This window comes from Rattus norvegicus, chromosome 10, assembly GCF_036323735.1.
Source record: "Rattus norvegicus strain BN/NHsdMcwi chromosome 10, GRCr8, whole genome shotgun sequence".
Taxonomy (NCBI): Eukaryota; Metazoa; Chordata; class Mammalia; order Rodentia; family Muridae; genus Rattus; species Rattus norvegicus.
The window spans coordinates 13,740,405-13,757,583 of NC_086028.1; the positions used below are offsets into that span (position 1 = coordinate 13,740,405).

General features: G+C 54.5%; 3 protein-coding genes and 1 long non-coding RNA gene across 13 annotated transcripts in view; 1 reads left to right on the forward strand and 3 right to left on the reverse strand.

Moving 5' to 3' along the window:
• Positions 1-498, reverse strand: part of Tbc1d24 (TBC1 domain family, member 24) — a 28,973-nt gene extending 28,475 nt beyond the window's left edge. For 8 of the 9 annotated variants that reach the window (XR_010055133.1, XR_357445.4, XR_010055137.1 and 5 more), the window contains exon 1: positions 21-498. The gene's annotated coding sequence lies outside the window, so the exon portion shown is untranslated. The remainder of the gene's footprint in view (positions 1-20) is intronic. The other variant, NM_001105769.1, reaches the window with a different exon arrangement.
• Positions 499-1,054: 556 nt separating this feature from the next.
• Ntn3 (netrin 3) lies at positions 1,055-4,151 on the reverse strand. Its single transcript, NM_053732.1, has 6 exons — positions 2,682-4,151; positions 2,422-2,610; positions 2,180-2,329; positions 2,005-2,055; positions 1,814-1,888; positions 1,055-1,547 (listed from the first exon to the last, which is right to left on the reverse strand). The coding sequence occupies exons 1-6, from the start codon at positions 3,607-3,609 to the stop codon at positions 1,198-1,200; spliced, it is 1,743 nt and encodes a 580-aa protein (NP_446184.1). The 5' UTR covers positions 3,610-4,151; the 3' UTR covers positions 1,055-1,197.
• A 6,030-nt stretch (positions 4,152-10,181) lies between these two features.
• On the reverse strand, positions 10,182-15,371 carry Tedc2 (tubulin epsilon and delta complex 2). 2 transcript variants are annotated; one of them, NM_001127606.1, is made up of 10 exons: positions 15,215-15,268; positions 15,041-15,139; positions 14,770-14,828; positions 14,255-14,651; positions 13,801-13,854; positions 13,011-13,104; positions 12,734-12,845; positions 12,527-12,628; positions 11,258-11,448; positions 10,182-10,989 (listed from the first exon to the last, which is right to left on the reverse strand). In NM_001127606.1, the coding sequence occupies exons 1-10, from the start codon at positions 15,262-15,264 to the stop codon at positions 10,843-10,845; spliced, it is 1,305 nt and encodes a 434-aa protein (NP_001121078.1). In that variant the 5' UTR covers positions 15,265-15,268; the 3' UTR covers positions 10,182-10,842. The 2 variants fall into 2 exon arrangements, with proteins under 2 accessions (NP_001121078.1, XP_038940909.1); XM_039084981.2 differs by lacking the exon at positions 14,255-14,651 and having other exon boundaries at positions 15,046-15,139; positions 15,215-15,371.
• On the forward strand, positions 14,647-16,170 carry LOC102551327 (uncharacterized). Its single transcript, XR_357453.4, has 2 exons — positions 14,647-15,476; positions 15,577-16,170. It is a non-coding gene; the product is annotated as an uncharacterized LOC102551327 (long non-coding RNA).
• Positions 16,171-17,179: the final 1,009 nt, after the last annotated feature.

A 17,179-nucleotide genomic window follows, 5' to 3' on the forward strand; every position in this document is an offset into this window, starting at 1 on the left:
CGCCCCCGCCGCGCACCCACCTCGGCGCGCCGCACCGCACCGCTCCCTTCAGCTCTCCGCTGGACCGCGCTGGCTTTTCTGCGCACGCGCGCAGGCGGCCCCGCCCCACAAGCACGCGCTTGCGGGCTGCCCACCCCGAGCGCCCCGCGTCCGGGCGCTGCCGGCTCTGAGCATGCGCGCTCGCGCCCGGCGGCGGCCAAGTCGGGAGCATGCGCTAGCCAAACAGCGGTTCCCGCGCTAATGGGCGGGGGCTCGCCTAAAGAGGTGGGGAGCCCTAGCGCCTGATGCAAAGTCATGGACAACTAGAACCCCGATGGCTGCCCATGGAAGTCGCCTCTGGTCCGGTCACACGTGAACCTGAACTTCCCATTCTCGACGTCCAGTCTTGAGCGGATAGAGTGTAGGGCTGGCTCCTAGCTAGGGGCAGGACCTGTGTCAAGGAGCCAGGAGGCCAAGACTAGTAGTCGAGGTAGAAAGCGACAGCTGGATGGACCCCAGAGATGGGGACAACAGGACAAGAAAGACATGGGACACAGGCAGAGATGCAGCTGCAGATGGGGACACAGGCACGTGACCCTCGGATGGGGACACAGGCACGTGACCGGCAGAGGCAGGCCAGAATGGATATGAGGACAAGATCCACGATGTTGGACAGAGGAGCCTACAATGCTCTGTACATTCCCGGCTGGAGGCAGAGACATCGCTGTCTTGGCTGTGCAATTGAGCCGCAGCCCCTGCAGCAGTGTCCAGGAGTTCATGGTGGCAGCAGTGGCTTTGGGGAGGTCGGAGAACTCTGGTGTATCACAGCATCGGAGAGTTGAGGAAATCACAGTGGCCCGTGGGATGTGCTCAAACCCCAGAGGGATGATCCTAGCATCCCCTGGGAATGGGCGGGTTCACACCTTTAAGAGACGTCGGGTATCCAGATACCCTTTGTTCTGGGCAGCCAGGGTGATGAGATCAGGACCCTCTGAGGGTGACGGCTGCCCTAGGAGCCTCCAGAGAGCTCTTAGGGGGCCTTCATACTCCTCTGAGTTGGGGGTGGGATACCGCCAAATAAGTTTCAAGCGGGTATGGGGATGGGGGAAATTAGATGGCGATGCACGTGACACTTCCAGCAGGCTAATGCTCTGTTGAACGCGCCGCGCCCAGTGATAAGAGAACTGAGCCCGCCCAGTCCACGCCCAGCTTGCAGGTTCAAGCGGTCCCGCAGCGCCCCCGCCGCTCTCTCCTCTGCAGCCTCCGCAGGCGCCGAGTCCAGGCGTCCCTCCAAGGCAGCACGAGACTTCCACGGGCAGCACTGAGCCCCGGTCCCCGGCCTGCTGGGCTCCCAGCTGCAGCCCCGGGCCCATCTCCCAGCAGCAAGTAGCGCCGGCCGGGCTGGAGGCGCGGGCAACCGCAAGCCGCATCTAGGGTTGGTACCCACAGCGCGCTGCTCCCGCGCCGAGCGCGCTCCTCGCCGCTGCGGAACACAGCAAGCACCGCTACCGGAAAGCGTGTCCACGCGCCGCGGGCCTCGCCGCGCGCACCCACTGCCACTTGCACCGCTGCGAGGGGAGGGGGGGCGTGGAAAAGCGATCAGGTTAGGTGGGGCAGGGCCGGAGGGGACTGTGTAGAGAAGTATAGAGTGTCCAAGTGGCTTAGGAAAGACATGAAGAGGCCACCCACTAGAGGGAGGTACATTGAAGACACAGCTGCCAAAGCCCGCATCAGTGAGAGACCCGAGGAAAGAAAGAGCCTTGAGGTACAGCCAGGGTCAAGGTATTCAAAGGAGTTGGGGGCGAGATGGAAGGGCTAGGGTGTGGCAGCCTACCATAGTCCTTTCGGCAGAACTTCTTCAGGCTGATTCGGTAACTGCCACGCGCAGGTCTGCAATGTGACTCACAGTCTAGGGGGAAAGAGTGGAGACTAGCAGATTTCCATGCCTCTCGCCCACACTGGTCTGCTTTAGCTATAGCCCTCTCCTCCAAGGTCATACCAGTCTGGGTTCTGCTGTCCACTCACCCTGTGGCTCCACAGGACTGCTTTCTTCAGTGGGTCCAGGGACAGGAGTCTCTAAGGAATGTGGGAGAACAGTCTATGATGGGATAGTAGGGACATATGAAGGAAGGGTTTGGGGGACAGTCAATTTCTGATATGACTTTGGCTGAGGTGACTGAGACAGGGCAAGGTCACTCACTAACACAAGGTGCGACAGGAGAACGGCTCTGCTGGAAACCTGGGGCGCAGCGGTTACAGGTGAGGCCGGTAACACCATCCTTACAGGGACACTGGCCTGTGGTCTGGTTACAGGTTTTGCCAGCAGCACCAACTGGGTGGCAGTCACAAGCTGAGGACAAAAAAAACGAGGAGGCTCACTCAGAAGAGCAGCGGGGGTCCTGGGGGAAGTAAATCATGAACGCATGCAGGTGACAGGCTCACCTCTGCAAGCACGACGGTCACTCAGGACACGGCCTGGGTCACGATAGAAGCCCTCCCGACAGTAGTGGCAGTGACGACCAGCAGTATTGTGCCGGCAATTGAGGCACACCCCACCACTGCGGCGGCCGGACAGTCGGTACAGCTCCATGTTGAAGCGGCATCTTCGGGCGTGGCCATTGCAGGAGCAAGCTGCAGGGAAGGAACAGTCAGGGGCAGCCCTGCCTGGCCGGAAGTCCCCAGGCTACCCTCCAAGGCCTCACCAAGGCAAGCGTGGGCTTCCTGCCCTGTAGCCCGCTGCCATGGCCTGTCGCAGTAGAAGGGCTTGCAGCGGCTGCAATCAGGGCCCTCTGTACCATGCTGGCAGTCGCAGACCAGGTGGCCATGGGTGTCCATCAGACACCGTGAGGAATGCCCATTGCACTTGCATCGACCTCCCACCTGAAGCTCAGTGGCTGAGTAGGAGTAGGGGACTGTGACCCCACCGTCCCTGGTGTCTCCCTGAATGGCAGGCCTTGTGAGTACTATGCGAATATCTGTGGCAGTCACCCAGTCTTGGAGCACGGGGCTGTTGTCCAGGTCCAGGCCCTGTGGGCTGCCATCCTGCACACTGAAGGCCAGAAGGCCTCCACCATCAGGCTGAGCCTGGGGGGCTGGGAAACAGAGGGCTTCTGGCCCTGGACCAGCAGGGCCATCAGCAGGAGCAGGCAGACGGCCATAGTCCAGGCTACAGCTGGAAGAGAAGAAACCCAGGGGGACCCAGCTGCGGCCATGGTCCTGAGACTTAAGCAGGGCCACGGAGGTTGGGGGAGCTGAGCAAAAGCGCAGGCTCACGAAGACTAGCTCAAAAGCCTTCCCCAGGGGCACCGTGAGGGTTACGTTGAAAGGTGCCCGTTGCAGCACATCGGAGCGCCAACAGAGAGGACTTGCAGTGCCCGGAGCTGAGGTCAGGAGGTCTGCAGAATGTGCCCGCTGCGGGTCCGAGGGATCGCAGACGTGATTGGCCGGCCTCCCGCACGTGCTGGACGCCAGCACCTCTCGGCCCAGAGCAGCGTTCACTAGGCCAGGAGTACAACAGCGAGGCTCCCTCGCCTCATCATAGCAGGGGTCGGCAGAGGCCGGCAGCCCTGGGCTCAGTGCAGCGGAGAGCGTGCCCGCGGTCAGCAGCAGCCCCCAGGGCCAGGTGGGCATGGCCGTGGCCGCTGTGAGTCAACCAGCCAGCTTCCGCCCAACGATTCTGCCCTCGAGGAGAGAGCCTAGTCCGATACTCTGCGTGCCGGGTCTTCAGTGCCAAGATAGCAGAGCCCCAGGACCGCCCCAGCACAGGCCAGAAGTGGGAGCAGCCACCCGCACGCCTGGGGCCGAGCACAGGAGCAGGGATGTTGGCGAGTCCTCCTGCTAGGCCTGGAGCGTTGACAGGAGTCGCCCCCGCTCCCGGTGCCTCCGCCCGCGGAGGCCCCACCCGCCGCCGGCCGCCAGCACTCACCCACGGAGGGCCAGGAGGAGCAGGTCTCCCGGCCTCCCGGGAAGGGCCCTGGGCGGGCGGGGCCTGGGGCGCCGGGGCTGCCGCCTTCTTCTGGCTGCAGCAAGAGCAGAGGAGCTGTGCCAGAAGGGGGTGGGGGGCTCAGCAGGAGCAAGCCTGGTCCTAGCCAGGGGCGGAGCTGCTCGGGCCGGGAAGGAAGGAGGGGAGGGGGCCTTGTCCCGACAGCCAGAATCAGAAGCAGATTCAGACATAGGCTGGGCCAGCGCGGGAGGGGGCTGGGAGGCCCGCGATCCGGGGGAGGGGCTGGAGAGCCAGGAATGCACTGACGGGAGGGGGCAGCTCAGCCTTGCAGCCCGTGAGGGACCACCCAGCAGGGTCCTCGGCCTGAAGCCAGGCTTTGGCTCCTCCTGGGGTGGTGCCACGTGCTGGGCTGGGGTCTGGGCCACTCCTCCCAGAGGCCCATCATGCAGGCACAACCTTAGGACTGAAGCTTGAAGTTTTGGATGCTACCCAGAATGGGGGAAGACAGTTGGGGCCGGTGTTCTTGTTGGGTATCCCCAAGGCAGTAGTCTGTTTTAGCAGTAAGAACGCAGATCTTACTTTAAATCCGAGCCGTTTGGATTTCTGGCTGTGTGGCCTGAGTTCCTCAGTTTCCTCATCAGCCAAAATGCCTATTGTTCGCCATGCTTTGAGGAGTTGCTGGGAGCATTCGATGGGCCAACGTAGACAGCATCCTAATCTAGGTATACTAGGGAGCATCTGGATTCGGCTAAACCCTGAGGTCACTGTTCTACAGTGGATCCAGTCAATCTCTTAATTTTAAACACTCCCGGGTATCAGGGTATAGTTGTGTCATATGATAGCCCCATCACTCAGAAGGACTTGAATGCTTGGACACAAAGTACAGCCTATGTGATGGCCCCTTGAAGTTCAGGGTGTGTTCACCTGTTGAAAGCCCCCAGGAAAGGTAAGGAGTGAAGTTTGACGAATGGAGAGGATCACAAATAAGCCAGATTCAGAATCCCTGAACCTGACAGTCTCCACCTAGTAAATTTGGTTAGGAAAATAGGCAGATGCCCCAGATGAGTTGGGCACAAGTTGGAGGTGGGCAGCTAGCTGTAGCTGAGAGGTTCTTGCCTTTGGTCCTTGACAGACCAGGCAGCGCTGGGATGGACTCCACAGAGTGGGTAGGAATACTGTCCCATCTCAGTGGAGCAGTCCTGAGGTCCAAACACCTGGTTTCAGAATGGAGGCTGACCACAGGCCAGTCCCTGCAGCTGGTAAGAGGCCATGTGGGGATGCCTGTGTACTCAGAGCTACCCTCCTGAACTGAAAGTGTTCCTGACAGTAAAAAAGGAGAGAAAGAGAAGCACTCGGAAAGGACTAGTGAGACAAGAACACTGGACCCTTCCCAGGACAGGGGCTGCAGCAGAGGCGGGCACTGGGAGAAGCAGTGTGGCAGGTTGTAGGACACTTGGTTCCCTCTGAGAACCGCCGACCCCAGGTCCCTTCCCAGGCCTCCTGTGCACACTCGCAGGCATGGGTAATAGACAAGCAGACATCCTAGAGTGGGTATTGCCCCTCATCTGGACAACCACAAAGCCTTACCTTTCACCTTCCTAAAGTGAATAGTGTGTCCTTTACAAGTAGTCATGGGCTGGAGCTCTGCTCTGCTCTTGGTTTGGCCAAGTTCAGGATTAGCCCTTTCTAATCACCTTCTTACAGAGCAGTAATTCTCAACCTTCCTAATGCCATAGCCCTTTATGTTTGGGGTCACCACAACATGAGGAACTGTTACACTACCTCATGTGGTGACCCCAATCATAAAATTATTTTCATTGCTACTTTGTAACTGGAAATCTCCTACTGTTACGAAATCCATGTCTCCGAATGGTCTTAGGTGACCCCTGTGGTTGAGAATCAATGTTCTAGGTCCTTCTAGCCCCCAGCTCCAAAGCTCACAGGGATGGGAGGAGCCTTGGTTGGGATGGGAGGAATGGAGAGTAGCTTATGCTTGAGAAGCCTGGGGGCAAACCCAGGCTGTCTCTGAATTTCAAGACCCCTGCTAGACCCCCCAGACATCTATGGGAGGTGGGATAGGGAAACAGCCTTTCACCCTAACAGTGTAATAAACTTTATCTCCAGCTGAGGCTGTTGGGGTCCTCAGAGTGTGTGATGGATTCTGATGTGGGTGGAAGTTGGTGCCTGGTGATCTCAGCATTTATCAGGTCCTGGGGGATGGAGAGGGGACAGGGGCTCAAATGGCCATTGCATCACCAGCTCTTCAAGGAGGAGGCTGTAGACTTCAGATCCGTTTCCTAGAATTGCGCTCTGCACACACTGCCTGGCCCCCGGGCTACTCTTACAGATGGTGGGCTGGGCACTGGGATAGCTTTCTCTAGTCTCCAAGAGCCGCTTATAACTCTCTGTGGACCCAGCCACCTGCCTCAGCCCCTGATTGAGGCCTCTTAGGCCTCTCATCTCACTATTCCCTACCCCCTCCAGGCACTTTCTGGAACAAAGAGGTTCTGCCTCCTGCCTCACACCTGCAGCCGCTGCAAGCTCGGCACACTCAACCTATTGGATAACAGCAGTTGGTTTGAGGGGGACAGAGGATGATAGTGTTTGACAGTTTCAGGCCGCAGGGAGCTGCTGACCTTTCAAATAATCCCCTGGCCAGCCCGGGTCCAACTGTTCCCTTCAGACCCTTGCCACCACTTCTTCTTGCCTTGCACAAACATTTACTGAGTGCCTATTACACCTCAAAGAACCCACAGGTAGTGAGGAAGGCCAGTAGGTCTACACTCTCCGCCTCACCCGTTCCTTACACTCTCCGTGTCCTCCACACTCCAAGCGCAGACTTTTTTGCAAAACTTTCCACACTGTCAGGCCAGTTGGGCGGCAGCAACCAGCCCTCCGTGTTGAAAGCGAAAAGCTGAAAAGCACCACCGGTTGGTGGAGGGAGGGTGTGAGGGGGAAGGGCGGAGAGGGAGGAGGAAGAGTAAGGGTGGTAGCCTCCCTACTTCATGAGGATTTAGAAATAAACAGTTTAGGGAGGGGTCTTCTGTGTCTTGCCAACAGTGAAACGCAGCACCCTTTCTCGCCCAGACCTTGCTGGGAGGTGGCCTCTCACACAGGCTCAGGGTTCCCGGGGCTCCCGCTGCTCCACAAGCCCAGCCCTCCTCCGCGGAGCTCGCCAGCACAGAAAGGTGGCGGTCAGGAGTCCAAGGCCGACGCTAAGAGCAGCCAGCGACATGCTCTGGGACAGATCCAGGCAGGGCCCGCACAGCGAGAAGGTGATGCCCGTGCCAGCTGCACCGGCCAGCACCGCCAGGGCGCCGAAGGGCAGGATGCAGCGCGACCATGAGCTCCCTGCACCGCCGGTGGCCAAGAACAGGGCATGCACAGCTCCAGGGGGTTCTGGGGACTCCAGACCTGGCTGGGTGGGCTCAGGCAAGGACTCTGGTGTTCTCATGTTTCCGACTAGGTGGCCGGCCGTGCTCTGGGGTGGGGATGGGATGGCAATGGTAAGGATGCCCACCACAGCCTTAGGTCACATCCTGGACTGCCACGTAAGAGCCAATTGGTCCCTGACGCGGTGACGACACCAGGACGCCTGGGAGTTCCACCGCCTCCTCCTGGCTTTGGCAAGGAATTGGGTGAGCAGGGTGGTGGGTAATGGCTAAAGTGCTTCCACTGTTTTCACAGAACCCTTCACAAACACGGCTTCTAACTCCACCCAGGGTACCTCTCAGGGGTTGAGCACTTAGAACAGTCGGCTGGACACTACCAGGTAGGGTCATGTAGTCAAGGCTGAGCTCCCAAAGCTTGGCCAGGGGCAGAGTGGGCAAGGCCCTGCCATTCTTTGGTTTAGGATCAAGCACTGGTACACTGTGGCTGTAGGAGCAATAATAAAGGGAACCAGCCAATGGAATAATTCCAGGTAGCCTGTTACAGAAAGGGATCCTGGGGTGGAGAATGACCGGCCTTAGGGTTAAGGCCACCTATAGATCACAGCAGTGGAGCATAAGGTTTCCAGGGAGCAGTAGACTGACCAAAAAAAGGGCTGGGTTAGTCTAATGGATGGCTCTAGTCAGGGGCATTCTCCTGGAGCTGGGTGCCAGCTTGACAGGGTTGAGTAGCCGCCTCTCTCCGCTGAGAGATTCCTGGGTTTTGTTCTGGGAGGCACTTCTCAGTTCAAGGAAGTCCATGTTTTTTCATGTTCTACTTCGCCTCTAATCACTCCAAGCCCTCAGTGGGGCTGTGTTCTGACTGATTTTGGTCAGCAGGACTGACCTTTACAGACTTTTCTTTGTAAGGACCTCCTGCTGGTAACCAGAGGAGCAAGGGCTTAACCATTCTCTAGCTCGTTTCCTTCACCTTCAGACTTCCCCTGGCTCTCCTAAGGCTAGGTTTTACTTCCTTTCCAGTCTGGTGAGGCTCTAGGGCTGTAAATACATGGAAGGGATGCTTGGGGTGTGCTCGAGGGCTCTGAAATGCACTCAAAATCCCAGCTCGTGTGAAACAGACGGGAGGGCGAGGAGTTGGAGACCGGGCTGAGCTACGCAGTGAGATCCCGTCTCAACAAGACAGAACAAAAATCTAGGAACCTGGGACTGAAGAAATGGCTCAGTGGCTAAGAATGCTTGCTTAGGGGCATGGGGGTACTTTATCTCAGTAACTTTAATCCCAGTACAGGCCTTTAGTCCCAGTGCTCAGGAAGGAGACAGATGGGTCTCAGGGAGGCCAACCTGGTCTATATATTGAGTTTCCAGGCCAGTGGAGACTACACAGAAAGACCCTAAGGAACACACAAACAAAAAGAGCTCGTGCTAATCTCTAAGAGGACCCACATTCTGCTTCCAGCATATACATCTGACAGGCTTTGACTCTAGCTACAGTGGATGCCCTCAGTTTTGGAGTCTGCAGGAAACCGTACACAGGTGTCATACACCCACAATTAAAAATACATTTTTCTTTTTTGAGACAGGTCTTAATACATAGACCAGGTTGGCCATAAACTCATTGAGATATACCTGCCTCAGTCTCTGAAATACTGGAACTAATGGTACTGGGCACAAGGACCAACTAAAAATGGTCTTAAAAAAAAAGGGGGGGGGCTAGAGAGATGGCTCAGTGGTTAAGAGCGCTGATTGCTCTTCCAGAGGTCCTGAGTTCAAATTCCAGCAACCACATGGTGGCTCACGACCATTTGTTTTTGTTTTTTTTTTTTGGTTCTTTTTTTCCAGAGCTGGGGACTGAACCCAGGGCCTTGCACTTGCTAGGCAAGCGCTCTACCACTGAGCTAAATCCCCAACCCCTCACGACCATTTGTAATGGGATCTGATGCCCTCTTTCTGGTGTGTCTGAAGACAGCTACAGTGTACTTATATATAATAATAAATAAATCTTAAAAAAATAAAAAAATAAAACCTAGGAGCTGGAAAGATGGCTCGGCAGTTAAAAGTAGTTGGTGCCCTTGTAGAGGACCCAGGTTTGGTCCCAAACATCTATGTGGCAGCTCTCAACCAGTGTAACTTAAGCCCAGGGTATGAGGCGTTAGCTTCTGTGGGCATCAGGTACACACAAGGTGCACATTTCCATATGGGCGCACATATTTAAATCTATTTTGTGCACACGGGTATTCTGTCTGCAGGGTGTATGTTCACGTTATGTGTGCAGTGCTTAGCAACGCTGAAGAGGTCACTGGGTCCTTTGGAACTGGAGCTACAGGCATCTCCTAGTCACTTAACTGCAACCCAAACCTCTGGGGAACAAGCTGTCCTTGAGGCTCTTCCATGATGGAAACCCCAGTCCAAGACTGCAGAGACTACAGCCCTGACCCCTGCCCTTTCTTCTCCTCCTAGGGGAGCAACAATTCCTTACATAGAGGTGAAGCCTAGGAGGGGACAGTGCCCTAAGTGAGGAATACTCTGCAGGAAGCCGAGATCCCCACAGGCTGGTCCCAGGTGACAACTGGGATGGAGTAGGTGGGGTGGGGTCGGTGGCCAGGGGCAGTCAAGCCTGTTCTGATGTGGCTTATGGCTTTCACGGATACTAGGGGACAAATGTTAATGTTTTTTGTTTTTTACCTTCCCTTATGCAGAAAAGACAGACATACTTTTGAATTTTTACTTGATGTACCTTTCCTTCATTTTACTTAAACAGCGTTCAGGCTGGCCCTAAACTTAGCCTCTTCCTTCAGTCTCCCCAGTGGGATTACAGGCATACTTAATTGATACAATTCTTTTCTTTTTTTTTTAAATTTACAAATAATGAGTTGTTTTTTAGATTTATTTATTTTATGCATATGAGTACACTGTAGCTGTCTTCAGACACACCAGAAGAGGGCATCAGATCCCATTACAGATGGTTGTGAGCCACCATGTGGTTGCTGGGATTTGAACTCAGGACCTTGGGAAGAGCAGTCAGTGCTCTTAACCGCTGAGCCATCTCTTCAGCCCCCTACAATTCTTTTCTTTTATTTGGATTTTTAGGACAGGGCTTTTCTGTGTAGTCATGGCTATCCTAGAATTTGCTCTGTAGACCAGGCTGGCTTTGAACTCACAGATTCACCTGCCTCTACCTCCTGAGTGCTGGGATTAAAGGCGTGCACCTCTACTGCCCCGGGGTTAGATACAACTCTTAAAACCACAAAGAACCCAAAAGGTATAATATAATTTAAATACTTATAGGTCTACAGTCAGAGAAAGGAGAGGCAGCCAAGGACTGCCCCAGGAACACAGAAAGCTGAGCCCTGACCAAGAAGTCTGGTGGCTAAGAAGAGCTGGGAGGAAGTGGGGAGCACCCAGCTTTCCCAGTGAGGTGCTAGCTCTGTGCTCTCAGCTCCCCCAAACAGGAAAATCTCCATCAATCCCTGTTCACTACACTGCAGCTGAGAGGAGGGGGCTCTCCCAGAGAGGCTTGTCTGCCCAGACTGCTTAGTCAGCAGGGTCATCTCGAAGGACTGTGAGGAACTGTTCGCCTCCCTCACAGAGCAGACTGTATGTAACTCGACACAGTGCCAGCCAAGGCGGTCTTCCTGGCTCCTGGGTGTTTATCAGAGGGAGGAGTTCAGCCATCAGAACCTGAGGAACGGTACAGAGAAAAGGCCTCAGGGGCAACCCTGGGATAAGCTTCCATCCTCTTTCCCTCCCCACATTCTAAACATCCTGGCCATGAGGATGCTTCAGCTCGCATGTAGGCCCAGAGGCCCCGTCACAACCTATTCCAGTCCTTCATCTCTTGAGACTGGGGGTGTGGGTGTGGGCGGGGGCAGGGTAAGCGCCAGCCTCGGCAAGGTCACTGGCTCCCAGGAACCCGGGTATACATCACCACCACCTGCCAAGGAAGTACCTTTTCTAGATGGATCTGCTGCTCTAGCATGGCCACTCGAAGCTTCAAAGTTGCCAAGGTCTGCAGCTCCTTGGTGTTAGAGTAGAGAAGGAGCTCAGGGCTCCAGGAAGAGTCCACCTCTCCTTCACAAACCGACGAGACCTGAGTGGGCTTCTCTGCAAGGCACACCCCTGGAGGCTGTTCTGTCACAGCTGTGAGAAGAGACATTTTGTAGTCTCATGGGGTGGCAGCCATCACCAAGGTTTCTACTCTTCTTACAGGCCAGAACTTAACTTTCCAGGCACCTCTTCCCTACTCTCAATCCTATGCTTTGCTCTAGGGGATACAAAGCTGTGCTTTTAAACCAACCTAGACTAAGTCAAGCGGTGTCTATTGCATACCTTGAATCCCAGCGCTTGGGAGGCTGAGGCAGACAGATCTGAGTTCAAGGCTACGCTGGTCTATAGAGTGAGTTTCAAGACAGCCAGGGCTGCACAGAGAAACCCTGTCTCAAAAACCAAAACAAAACAAGGAGACAAAAAAAACAAAAAAAAACAAAAAAAAAACCTAGGGTATAGCGGCCTGTGGTAGGCTTGGTGTAATGGGTTTGTCTGCGGCTGGGCCCTAGGCTGATAGCCCTTCCTTCAGACACAGGCAAGGAAGGTTAAAGTGCCTGAGGTCTGTCTTGTGCGTTGTGTCTTCAGAAGCTGAATACTATTCCCCAGACCGCACTGTAACCTGATATTGGGATGCTGTATGTATCAATGGGGTGCTGTATGTATCAATGTACTGTGAAGAATGCTCCCCATTAAGTCATGATTGGTCAATACATGGCTGGGGGGTTATGACTGGGCAGAGGAGTAAAGGGGGCAGGACTGGGAACTGAGGGAGGAGGTAGGCGGGAGGGGAGAGGAAGAGAACAGAGAGAGGAGGAGGTCACCGTCCATGGGATGGACCAGGAGCCCGTGGCCAAGAGAAGTGCACCCTGAGGACAGACTGATGGAGCAGAAGCAGCCCGGGAGACAGCAGATTGACAGGTGACTGACATTTGTGTGGTTTTAACAGGTGGAAGGATTAGAAAAGCTCAACACTGCTTAGCGCGGTGCCTACAGCTTGTGAATAAACCATAATTGTCTCTGTGTCATTCACTCAGGATCTGTACATCCAGTCATGGGGTAGAAACCCCCAATATTTATTTAGGAATAGCAACCCCCTCAAGAAAGATAATTCCTTGCTTTACTGGACCCGAGTTCAGACCTCAGCACAGGTAGTGCTGGGCTAAAACCTCACCTGCTTGCAGCGCCTGTATCCTGTGGAGACACTGCCCAACAATGGTCTGCAGTCCTTCCAGGGTGAGCAGGCATCGGTACTCCTGCATCCAGTCAGTGGGGGCTACACAAGTTAAGGGGGGTTCAGGCAGGATCCATGATGGTCCTCACACCCTACCTGTCCCTCTTGCCTTCTACCCTCCACCCAAGTCCAGGCAGGACCACTGACCTGCTGCAAGTTCCTTTTGCACATGACGTCTCAGCAGTGTACAGGCCTTTCTCAGGCTCTGGGCATGCGCCTCCACTTCTGTAGCACAGGGCCTGTGGCTGGAACAGCCTGACTGTTCAGTAGTTAGGGAAGCTGGTCTGTGGCCAGACCCCACCCTCCCACCATTAGTGTGGAGAGACACCATTGCTGTGACACAGGCCACACTGGTCCTCTCCTAAACCTGCCAGGTTCAGAGCCTGTTCCAGCATCCCCAGCTCTCCCGTGACAGTAAGGATACAGCCATCTGGAGTTTATGGAGGAACTGAGTTTTGGTGGCTCTAGTGGCGTCTGTGGAGTCATTGGTTTGTGTAGAGCTGAGCTGGGCCCACAGGCTGGAACGGGCCCAAAGGTACCGCCAGAGGAACAAGGTTATTTTAACTAACCAGAGTATACCTCAGGAGGCAGGGACACATCCCCTCCCAAGTGTATGGCTTTGCTGAGTGGCAGGAGGGGGCAATCGAAGCCTAAGGGAACCTAGAGATATTGACCAAAACCAGGGGCACAGCACAAACATCTGCGAGGAGGAGCGACCATTTGACCCACCGAGCACCTCTGCAAAGCAAGGCCTGTTACAGTCATTCCAGAAGGAAGAGGATCTGCAATTTGGAGACTAAGTATCATGTCCAGTCCTTAAAACTTGAAAGACTGAGGGCTGGAGACTCAGTTGTTAAGCATATGGTACTTTAATAGAAGACATGAGTTTGGCTACCAGCACCAACTTCAGGCAGCTCATAACCACTTGTGACTCCAGATCCAGGGGATCTGACTTCCTCTCCTGATGGCCTACTCACCCAAACGCACACGCATACTACATTGAAACAAACGAGAAACAACAAACAAAAGCTTGATTGGTTGAACTGGGACCTTCAAAGCTGCTGGGCCCAGGCTCACTGTGCCAGCTCAGATGAAGCGGGGTCTTGGTGTACACAGTGACCAGATACAGTAGAAGTAGAAAGACCTGTGGGAGGGTTTCGTTTGCCCATCCCAGTGTTGGTAATGTTCTCCAGTCTGTCTCCACTCAGCCTTACCGGGAATTCCGAGAAGCTGCCTTCCTGAAGGCCACAGGTAGCTGCAAGAGAGTCCTGTAAGAGAGAAGCCAATGCTAAGAGCAGCCTCTTCCCACTCCAAGGCTGTCATTCTTACGCCTGGCTCAGAACCCATTAGGGGTGAACCTTCTCACCTCCTCTCCCTTTTATAGTCTAACTCTGACAAGCTTTTAGGAAAGGGCTTCCAGAGTAGTGTGGGTGTTAGCCGGGTCCAAAGAGAAAGCCCTGCAGAGCCAGCCTATCTAGAGCCCATGGGCTGGTCAGGCTCCAGAGCAACAAATCTGATACCATCCCAACTAGTTGTTCTACCCTGCCTGCTTGAGTGCATGGCCCTTATGGGGTGGCACCTGGGGCTTCCTCACCCAGCTCAATGCCCTGTCAGGATGGAAACAGATAAGAGAAGGCGGTTTCTCTAGCGAGGGGCTGGGAAGCTTACCCCTTCTCTTTTAATGTGAAGAGTTCTGTGGCATGGCCAACAGATGATGGGGCCTGGTCCCTGAGGCCTGGTCCATACCCAGCAGCTTGGTCTTGTGTTCTTACTTGGGTCTTATCTCCCCTTGTCTGAAGTCTGCACTCAGGGTAATCCTTGGCAGAGGCTGTGGCCCGTCGTATGCCCTTGGTGGGTCTTGCACCTAATGCACGACTCCCAGTCCTGCTGGGAGCCTGAGGATGGGCAGAAGCCGTGGTACCAGAAGTGGTTGCCTTAGATGTCAGACTGGGGGTCCTGTCTCTTTGCCCAGCATTGGACACACCTTTCCTCACACGAACAGCCTTCTCCAGTGCCTGGGTCAAAAGTTCCAGCTCCTCAAGGTCTTGAGAACTCGGTGTACACGCTATGAACGTCAAGAACCATGCAAGAATTCCTAATCACATTCCCAGGATGGATTCCCCCATGACAGCAAGCCAGAGAATGATCAGGGACAGCACCCGTAAAAAGCAGCTGATGTTTACCTGGACTCGAGTCCTCTTCCTTGGTTTCTGGAACTGGAGACGGGGTCCTGGTTGGTTCCCTGCAAAGAAAGGGCAGCGATGGCACGGTCCAAACAGATCCTATCTCTAAGCAGATCCCCATCCTCACACCCGGTTGGATAAGGGGGAGGGACAGCAATGGCAACCGGACTATAAAAGTGTGCAGTTGCTCTTGGTCTTCTAGGCCCTGGGGCTCTGTATAATCCTGATGGTCCGAGGAGGGACTGGCCAGGAGGTCCATGGGTCCGCATACCAGACCTGCAGCAGCCTCCTGGAAACGCGCAGGCTTCGCTCCAACTGCCGCTGTTGATCGGCGCAGGAGTCCAGAGCGCCCTGCAGCTCGGCTACCAGCCTGAGAACAGGTACTAGGTGAGCCTCGGAACCCCACGCCCGTCTGCCCCATTCCCTTCTGTGGCACGAGACTCACCGCTGAGCGCAGTCTGCCGGTAGCAGGTAGCTTGCTTTAACGCCAAGCATTTTTTTTCTTGCCGCCACAACGGAGTCCCGCGCCTTCCGGGCAGAAGGCCGCCCACTTCCGGCTAGGCTACCCAATCTTGAGCACAGCGTTCAAGACCGGCTAGCTCCAAAGTGCCAATCCACCTCAAGCTCCACCCCACCACCCCAGGCTCCTCCCTAACCCCACCCCCGGGGCGGCCGAAGAGGCTCTGTTGGAACCTCGACCACGCCAGGTTAGATAAGACTCGCTCGTTTCCGATCTGGGTAACCAGATAATGCTCTTCTGGCAGGGCATCCGTGACCCTCTAATGTTTGGTTTTCTGCCTTATCCAGGTTTTGCCGAACCTGCTTTGAAAGTAGAGATAAAGCGGTCTTGCTGACTCCAGGGTGACTTAGTAATCAAGCATGTGGACGGAAGATGATAGAGAACTGGGCCGAGGAACAGAAGCAGAGGAATGGAAGATAGGTGCGGGAAGTGAACAACGAAGTCCAGGGAATCTGGAGCATGTGGCACTTAGCATAAGTCTGCCAAGCTGGCCTACGTCATGGCACGTTGTGCAAGGGACAGATGAGTGACAGATGAGGAGGGGAGACTGAAGCCCAGAGAATGCAGTAGATAACCACATGCAAACACTACAGCTAAGGCTCGGCAACGGCCTTTGTCCTCAAAGATCTACCAAGTTAGGTCAGCTTCATGGTTCATATTGACTTGTTTGAGACCGGCCTTATTTGCCCTGGAACTCGATCTGTAGACCAGGCTGGCCTCGAATTCACATAAATCCATCTGCCTCTGCCTCCTGAATGCTGGGGTCAAAGACTTGTCCCACCACCGTCCAGACTCGTGTTCCACGTTGAAAGCTATTTATTTACCATCTACTCCATTAATAAATTTCACTTTCACTGAGACAGTCTCAGGAGGCCCAGAAAGGCTTCTAACTTGTCAGAATCTTGCATGCTGGGCAAGTCCCCCGTCAACAACCCAGACTCAGTAGCACAGCATTTGAAGCAGAAGCTCAATTTTTTTTTTGTTCTAAACATATGGAATCCTTTATGAATTTGAGTGTCATTCTTGAGCAGGGCCCATGCTAAACTGTTGTCTAGTTTAGATGTGCTGAAGTGAGTAGGTTTTTGTTTTTTTAAATGGGGTCTCATTGTCTGAACTCTGTAGACCCGCCTGTCTCCCAGATGATGCTCTTTCTGAAGCAGTAAGTGGTGTGTGTTATCAGTACACTATTCTATGTTCCAAGTCGGCTTGTATGTGCAGTTGGATCTCAGGGAGTTCAGCTGGCCTTGGATTCCCTATTCAAGCTGATGATGACCTTGAACTCACGACCTCCCTCTCCATCTCAATATTAGAAGGCTTCTCTGTCCACACACATCTTGCATCTGAATCCAGGTCCTCTGGTTGGGTATATATGCTCCAAACCCAGGGGCCATCTCTCCCACCTCCTCCGATCTTAGATTAGAAGAAGCCTGCCACTAGACACAGCTTCTAGGTTTGTTTATTTTATGTATGTGAGTGCACTGTAGCTGTCTTCAGACACACCAGAAGAGGGCATCAGATCCCATTACAGATGGTTGTGAGCCATCATGTGGTTGCTAGAAACTGAACTCAGGACCTCTGGAAGAGCAGTCGGCGCTCTTAACCACTGAGCCCCTAGGTTTGTTTCGAACGTGAAAAATGTGGTTGGCTGCTGGAAGAAATAAGGGCAGGGAACAGCGCCCAGTAGAACTGGAGATAGTAAATTATTAATTCTAGAGCCTAAGACGTAAAGTAACCCTAGTCGTCTAGATACAGAGAGGAAGGTTTTGAGCCCTGTGTCAGGGAAGGGGACTGAGATGCAGGCAGTTTGAGTGACGAATTTAGGGTAGGATAAGGGCACTCCTCCTTACAGTGGGCCTCCAGGAGAAATCGGTGAACCCAGGCGTGTGCCTG